The 8731-nt window shown below is 36.0% G+C and overlaps 1 protein-coding gene and 1 long non-coding RNA gene across 2 annotated transcripts in view; one reads left to right on the plus strand and one right to left on the minus strand.

Moving 5' to 3' along the window:
- The window catches only part of LOC107670015 (uncharacterized), a 718471-nt gene that overhangs the window by 538741 nt on the left and 170999 nt on the right, over positions 1 to 8731 (plus strand). The gene's annotated exons all lie outside the window — the stretch shown is intronic.
- The window catches only part of LOC107670007 (PHD finger protein 14-like), a 118315-nt gene that overhangs the window by 18862 nt on the left and 90722 nt on the right, over positions 1 to 8731 (minus strand). The window contains exon 17 of the mRNA XM_016462474.1: positions 227 to 344. Within this exon, the coding sequence (XP_016317960.1) occupies positions 227 to 344 (118 nt within the window). The remainder of the gene's footprint in view (positions 1 to 226; positions 345 to 8731) is intronic.

Here is an 8731-nt window from a genome sequence, read left to right on the forward strand (position 1 = left end):
ATATATAATCGCGAATAATCGTTTGACAGCACTAATAATTATTTTATTAACAAACCATGGGCTGATTTAAGATGTTCTTTCCAGCAAGGAAAGAGTCCATTTTAATTAGAATAAAAATGTGTTGATACATTTTTAGCACCACCCATGTGCCATAATGCAGCTGGAATCCGGGAGAATGTAAGGATACGACTGAAGCGGGTAGAGGGGGATTCTTGTTGACTCTCACCTTTGATGAAGAGGTGTCACATTCCTGACAGATCCATCCATAGCCAGTTTGTTTGGGCGACTTCTTCAGGGGAGGGTCCAGACAGCCAAAGTGGTAACAGAACTGACACTCATCACACCTATGAGGAAAACAGGAAGCATTTTAGCAGCGATAATACATTAAAATGCAGCTGCGGTGCCGTCGTGCGCTCACACGCATGCAATCTGCTTATACCCTGCCAAGAGGCCAGTATGGCCCTAACCAGGCAGGTATGATAGATGAAGACAGAGCCATTTGCTGTCAGGTAACAGATGCTTAATAGATTCAAAACACATTGGCACACAACCTCTCACACGGCCTTGTACAGCCATCATAAAACACGCTGCTCGATTGGTCCTGCTGAAATGAGTTTCAGCTCATCCTGTCGATAAATCTCTATAGGATTTTTATTCCGGAGTCAAGGTGTCAAGAAAGACACTGAGATTCTGTCCTTAGTCAGGTCTGCTCAACCACCGTCTCCTGCTATCCGATTTTACATAAACTGTAAAAGACCTCCATCTTGCTTCGATTATTATGCTATTCTGCAGCCGTTCAGTGCTGTACTGAAGTGCTGTACTGAATATTGTAAGTCAAAACAAAATGCAACATCCTCAGAAGAATACAGGACCATTCCACATTAGTTTCAGAAAACATTTCATTACATGATACAGTGAATAATCAAATTATTGACAAATAATCACATATACATATCTGAGGATCAGTATCTTAAGAGGTTCAAATTGCTCCAGTGTTAGAAACATTTGGTAACAAAGTGATAAAAAAAAGTAATGTGTTTATTTATTTATCTATTATTTGCTGACTTTTGTAAGTTTCATGATAGGGATTTTTTGTAACATTTTAACATTAACATCAAGATTTTTTAAAAGAAATTAACACTTTTAGTCTGCAATAACAATTGATCAAACATGACAGTAAATATATAAATAACTTTTATAATGTTATAAAAGATTTCTATTTCAAATAAATGCTGTTCTTTTGAACTTTATATTCATCAAATAATCCAGAAAAAAATGCAAGAAAATATTAAGCAGCACAACTGTTTTCAGCAATGTTTCTTGAGCAGTAAATCAGCATATTCAAATGATTTCTGAAGGATCATGTGACACTGAAGACTGGAGTAATGATGCTGAAAATTCAGCTTTACAATTACAGGAATAAATTACATTTTAAAATATATTCGAATCAAATGAAAATAGTCATATTAAATTGTAATAATATTTCAAAATAATACTGTTTTTTTTACAATATTACTGTATTTTTGATTAAATAAAAGCTGCATTGTTAATTTATAAATATACTATTTTTCATTACTAATTCATTTTTTGTTTATAATACATTTACATTTAGTCATTTAGCAGACACTTTTATCCAAAGCGACTTACAAATGAGGACAATAAAAGCAGTCAAAACTGCACAATAATAATAATACATAATAATTGACATAATACAAATACATTATTCACAATGTAAATTTATACAACTTAATGTTAAAATTACATATTAGTATTTATAGAAAATAACATTAACTATATACTATATAGTACAAGGTTTTTTTTGTTTGTTTTGTTTATAAAAACTTTCCAAACAAAATTTATATTCAAGGTCCGTTGGCACAAATAAATGCATCTTTATTACTTTTTGAATAATTAACTGCAATAAATTAACATGCTAAAATGACAGCTGTCAAAACATTTGAACTATATCTACATTCATAAGACTATTGTAACACACAGTGCATGAAGTTCAGCTCTCATTTAACATTCATAAGGTGTATCTTCTACGGACCCACACGCCCTTCACCCTGCAGTCCATGCTCTCCTCTCCTTCCTGTCCATAATTAACTAATTATGTTGTAATCAATATAGTAGATTCTGATTTGGCAATATAAATCAGATAAAGCCGATAAGAGCCGGGGAGGTCAATAGGCCCATTCCCCATCCTCGTCTCCATTACGGGACGGGGGGCGCAGCGGTCTTATCAGCGAGCCCGCAGGATGAGGCGATAGAAAAAGACAGGGACAGATGCCATATTGTTTTTCTGCCAGGTGAACGAGCGAGGGTTGTTCTTGGTGTCACCAAACCCGACGCTGGGTGACGTGGAAGCCCTTTTCAAACTCAGGCCCATCACAGACTTCAAATGCTAATTAAAGGACTGGACGGGGATGCGGCTCAGTGCTAATGAGCAGAGAGTCTCATGGCGAAGACACATGTACACCTTCTGTCAACACCGAATGGCTATAATACAGCATATAATGGCTAACCCGATCACATTAATATAGTTTTCTGGTCATTAGTACCGCATATCATTGAGAGAGTGCAAAAAGGTCAAACGCACTCTTGATTTCTGCTTTATTAGCCTCATTTATTAAGGAAATGTGATGGCAGAAACACCAAAAACTTGTGCATATTGATGTTCAACAGGTTTACTTGCCATTTAGAGTCTGATTGAAGATCAAAAAGCCAACAATGACTCCTGCTGCTCATATCCACACAGCACATTTCACACCGTTTCTGATCAAGCAACCAAATAAACTTCTCAAGTCCTAAGGGAGCACTTCAAGGTGTCTTTGCCAAAGTGAATGAGCCGAATCTCACCTGTGGTTACCATGCCAACCCTGGCAGAGCTGCTATAGGGCAGCCAAAGACAAACACATTCACAAATTCCCACTGGATCAAAACTACTGTAGTCTGGAACCTCCTAAGACGTAAGCGTAACCTATCGGTTTGACTCACTTACTATAATTCAAACTGTTTTATTGTGTCGCAATAAGGTATACAGAGAATTCTAACTACTTAGAAGTGCAAAAGGTATTTTTATAGGTTCAGCAGAACAATATGTTAATAATAGGCATGCTAATAAACAACTAGTTAATAGCGAGAATTAGTCCCTATACTAAAGTGTTACTAAAAATATAACGCTAAAAACACAAAATACTGCTCTGTTAAATGCCAATTGCATGTATAGCTGTGCATGATTAAAGCAAATCATACTGACAATATACATCTTACATCTTAAAAATATAAAACGTGTTAATTTCCCTCAACAAACACAAACCTCATCTCTTTATCCAACATAGCAGCAGTCGATTCACAAGCTCATGTAAACGGTGCATACTGCTTGTGCCTCAGCATGCACGGTTTCTTCCTGTTTCTAATCTATATATTTATTGTGACAGAGCAATGAGAAAATGGCTTGCCCTCGGCGACAAACTGTCAACTCGAAGCTGCCTCCATTACATGATCCTCCTCTGAAGAGAGAGAGTGGGTAAAGGGGGGAAAAAATCCTCCTACGGAAAGATTCCCAGAATTTTGCTCATTTCCCATTATACCTTGCAATAACGGCTGCCTTTCACTCGTTAGTGGAATAGTTAACGAGAACAAATGCCCTTCTGTTTTATTATTTTGTCCATAAAAGAGCTGTTAAATGAGCCAGACAGCTAACATGAACTGGTCTCACATGAGACTGTATGAAGCATTTGGGTTTTAAGCATAGTATAGCTAATATTTTTATCTAATGATATATTCTAATCAAGATCAAGTAAAGCATTTTTCTTCCTACTAAAGGTATATTTAGGTTGAAAATATGTATTAGTGGCATAATGTTGATTGCCACAAGAAGTCATTTTGACTCATCCATCATTAAAAAAAATATATACTTTTTTATTTTTAATATATTTTTAAACTATAATATTATATATATATATAAATTCACATTATATTATTCTTAATTAAGCTTCACATTGTAAATCATCCCCATTTACATCATTGCAAGTTCCTCAAGTTATTTTTGCTTGCTTTATTTTTTAAATCATATTTAAGGGGGTCTGAATACTTTCCGTACCCACTGTATATATATAATTAATAATAAAAAAATCACACAAAGATCAATTTATCATGCATATTATGTATACTATTACAACAGTGATTTTTTTTCTGTTTATATAATACAGAACAGGTTATAAGTGTACTGTTTTCATATTGTGGCTGCACTATTGAGTATTTCTTTTGGATTGGTCCCATTCACTTCCATTTTAATTGTCTTGTAACCCAGATTTTTTTTTTTAAAGCAAAGTGGAAATTAATTTTAGTGCTAATAAACTGTATGCCACAAATGCTGCACATTATGCTTAACTTGTATTGAACCCAGAATAATTCTTTAAAGAAAATCATTAAAGCAAAACAAGTAACAACTATCCCGAAAGTTCGATTTCCTGCAATATTATAAGGTGAAAATCAAACGTGAGACAGACAATGAAATCACAAAGCAAGATGACAACTACAATTACAAACGTAACCTCAAGTGCACATTCTTTTGTCTGAGCAGATGTGAGGACAGGGTACGAGTACAAACACACACAGCGGTGCGCTCAAACACACACACACACACACACACACACACACACACCAGTGTTAATTTTGACAGGCATTTTTGATTTAGTCTTAGTCTTTATCTTGAGACAAAAAAATGCTTAATAGTCTTAGTCACATTTTAGTCATTTGAGTCTTTCATAGTTTTAGTCTACGAAAAGTCATTTCATTTTTGTCAACTTTTAGTCATTACTTTTAGTCAAACTGCAGTCACCAATATTTATTTTGGTAGCTATTTTATATGTAGACATTACAAATAGACATTAATTCTTCTCTCTTTAGACCAAATCAATTAAGCTTATGAGAAATTTGAATCAAGGATAGAATTTGGAAAAACTTGAATACCTGTTTACGTTCACTTAATCCATAACCGACTGTATTTACGTGAGATATTCTACACGATAGACATTTGGACTGCTGTGTGGGTAATTGAGCACTTCCATCAGCGCGATTCCGCCTATCCCGCCTTCACTAACTTTAAGTTAATCGACAACGAATTGTGACTCCCGGGAAAAACGGGACGTCTGGTCACCTTATGCCTAACCCTTCAGGTGCTGAGGCCACTGTTTCAGATCGCTAGTTCGCATTTTGGTAGCCTATCCGTCCACTGTGGCTGCCATACTGAGACTAGATATACAAACGCCCCTTATCCGATTGCAATCCAATGACAGGGACGCGCACATTTTGAAGGACAAGACAGTAGCCAATAGGATGTATTTTGAATGTCCAGTAGTCCTCAAATAACATTATAGTCCCGTCTCGTCTTGTTAACGAAGATGTGGCATAAATTTCGTCATAGTTTTTATAACCAGATATTAGTTTTAGCTCGTCAACGTCTCGTTTTAGTCACAGAAAAAATGTTCGTTAACGAATATTTTTCGTTGTCGTCTTCGTTGACGAAATTAACACTGACACACACACACACACACATATAGAGGGGCTGAGCAGGCATATCTACACAGGAAAGGTGAATTTAAATCACCTCCAGGCTTCCTCGTGAAAAGAAGACAAATGACCAGGAGTGCGTGTGTGCTGCTCTAATGAGCACGCGGCTATTGTTGCACACAGTTGCCGATTGATTTCATATGAATCCCTCGCTCAGTCAAATAAAGAAAGAGTGAGAGATTCCTCTGGCTTCCTGCGGGGGGAAAGTTTAGGACCTGTGACAGCCACAGGAGGCTTGCGTTTTATTAGCGGAGTGCGCCCCGATTCGCCATTTACTTCTTTAATTACTTTGCCTTAATGAACCTTTTGTAGCATTTGTTGTGTATCACGGTTTAACATCTTTGAATTAAAACACTACTCAGTGATGCAAACCCAAGCAGACAGATGGGCCGATGATTTTGCTTAATTGGAATTCAAATTGACAATGGCCAATCATCATAGGCGGTTCAACAGGAAGTAACCTTTCAAAATGAATACATATACTTTTAATTTCTCTTTCAGTGCAGCAGAATAAATAAATAAAATGGTAAGTATTTTTACTGAGAACAAATCTACTTTATTTAAATACTATATATCATCACTTTTTTTGTGTTTTGGTTTCAGTGCATGCTGAATTGCTACATTTTGTGATGACATCTTGTTCCAGTGGGAAACTGTTTGATAGTGGGTTTCAACTCAAGGGTTGTAACCTGAAAATCAATTGCAGTTTTCTTCTGATGTTATAAGAACAGGCACAACAACATAAAAATGGAAATAATAAAATGCACCTAATCATATAATCATGTACAGTTAATATAGCAAAGTTTATAGGCTTTTTATAGGAAATTCATTCCCATAAAATTATTTAAAAATAAAGAAATTATTATAAAATATATATTACATGCACACTACTATTAATACTTCTATTCTGAAAGGATGCATAAAAATGATCAAACTGACAGAATAAAGACTTGAATGTCTGTCTTTGAATAGTTAATTTTGAATAATTGAACATTCAAAAAATATATATTTCAAATAAATACTGTTCTTTTGAACTTCCTATTCATCAAAGAATCCTGAAAAAATGTATCCTGGTTTCCACAAAATATTAAGCAGCACAACTGTTTTCAATGTTGATTTAAAAAAAAGTTTCTTAAGGCAGGAAATCAGCATATTAGCATGATTTCTGAAGATCGGTGAAACATCAGTTTTGCCATCACATAAATAAATTGCATTTTAAACTATATTACATAAAAACAGTTATAATACATTTTAATCATATTTTACAATGTTACTGTTTTCACTATGTTTCTGCTCAAATAAATTCAGCCTTTGTGTGCATTAGCAACTTTAAAGAACATAACAAAAAAAATAAATAAATAAATACAGACCCAAACTTTTAAACGGTAGTGTACTATGTCCAGTTCAACCTCATGTTAATAATTTGACAAATTGTTGGGTCTATGCAGTTCATAGTAACGTTAATACATTTCAATGTCTGATTATAAAGAAGCTATTGATTACTTTATATAACAAACAAAAGCAGTACTGTGTTGGTTTGCCACTTGATGTTCAATATAAAATCTGCAGCAAAGCCAGTTGAGAATCACTGATTTGTAAGAACTGAGTTGATATTCTCTCATAATAGAAAGCCAGCATCATTCTTCTCCAATAGGGAAGTGATCAAATTCTACATTGTACTTCTGAAAGAAAGACTTGTTCTCTACTAAGAACAAAGCACCGCTCCACCAGCATATGCGAGAAGTTTCTGAAGAGTTTCTGTGCCGTGAGGTGACACGTGATCCCCGTTCCCACAACACGCAGGCGCCAACTTCTATCTGCTCCACACACTGCCCTTCTGGACCCCGTCACAAAGTCCTTGATGTTATCAAAGCAATTTGGGTCCGCTTTAATCATTGGGAAAATTGAGCTGCTCGTTTCTCTCCTCCCCTCCAACTCTCTCCTCCGATCTCGGACGGAATCCAATCACTCATAAGAGAGTCTATTGATTGATGTAATCTTATTGGGATGTGAGGTGAGGGGGAAAACACGATTGATTGCTTTTGTCTGTGACACATGTTGCTCTCGGCTAGCGATGCGTATCCTCTTTCATCTACTGTTTAATCTCTAAGAGGAGTTCTTAGAGACCCCCTGGCACACTCAGCCTCCCTCCCCCCGTCGTCTCGCTGGTTTCTCGGTGCAGGGTGAAAGCCCGGTGGCTCTGTTGCTTGATCTCTTCTCATCCTACAACTTAGAACTCTATTTCGGCCCGACGCTCCTTTTAAAGGTTGATCCGGTCAGCCAGGTTCAGGGCAGGGGCCTTCGTCTGAATAGCCTGCTGATTGGAGAGATAACGCATGACAACTCCGTTTAATCAAAGCATGTTTTAATAGCGTAATGTACGATCCTAAATCTCCCTGGATAAAGCAAAGTGGATGTATTTAAGTTAAATTGGCTCCTGGCTGCAGTTTTACGGATCGTTATTACTGCAATCATCTTGTATTTTAAAGAGACACGGGCAATCGCCAACATCAGAATAATTCTTGGAACATTTAGGCCCGATTGGAAATTTCGAGAAGAGATAGCAAAGGGGCACAACAGAAAAATCACTCTGGAGATTTATATCAGTTCTCATTAAATGATAATGTGGCCTTGTTTGAGAGGATCAGAATAAAGCGATCAGTCCTGAACTACAGACATTCAGCAAAAGATGGAATAAAAGCAGGAAAAAATAGAAATTGTTTAACATATAACGAGTCTAAAACAGAATAGCTGTTGCTATTTATTATTTGAGAAAATAAACTAACAAATTTACACAAATGTGTAGAAGTTTAAGGGACTGAAGTAAATGAAGCAGGTTTCACTGGAAGCCAATGTGGATTTTTAAAAACAGTATATATAATACTATTCAAAATTTTGGTGCCAGTAAGATTTTTTTCTTATTTTTTATTGGTCTTTTTTTAAAGGGGTCATATGACGTTGCTAAAAAGAACATTATTTTGTGTATTTGGTGTAATGAAATGTGTTTATGCGGTTTAAGGTTCAAAAAACACATTATTTTCCACATACTGTACATTATTGTTTCTCCTCTATGCCCCGCCTTTCTGAAACGCGTCGATTTTTACAAAGCTCATCGGTCTGAAAAGCGAGGTGTGCTCTGATTGGCCAGCTATCC

The sequence above is a fragment of the Sinocyclocheilus anshuiensis genome, unplaced genomic scaffold, assembly GCF_001515605.1.
Source record: "Sinocyclocheilus anshuiensis isolate Anshui unplaced genomic scaffold, SAMN03320099.WGS_v1.1 scaffold253, whole genome shotgun sequence".
NCBI classification, from domain to species: domain Eukaryota; kingdom Metazoa; phylum Chordata; class Actinopteri; order Cypriniformes; family Cyprinidae; genus Sinocyclocheilus; species Sinocyclocheilus anshuiensis.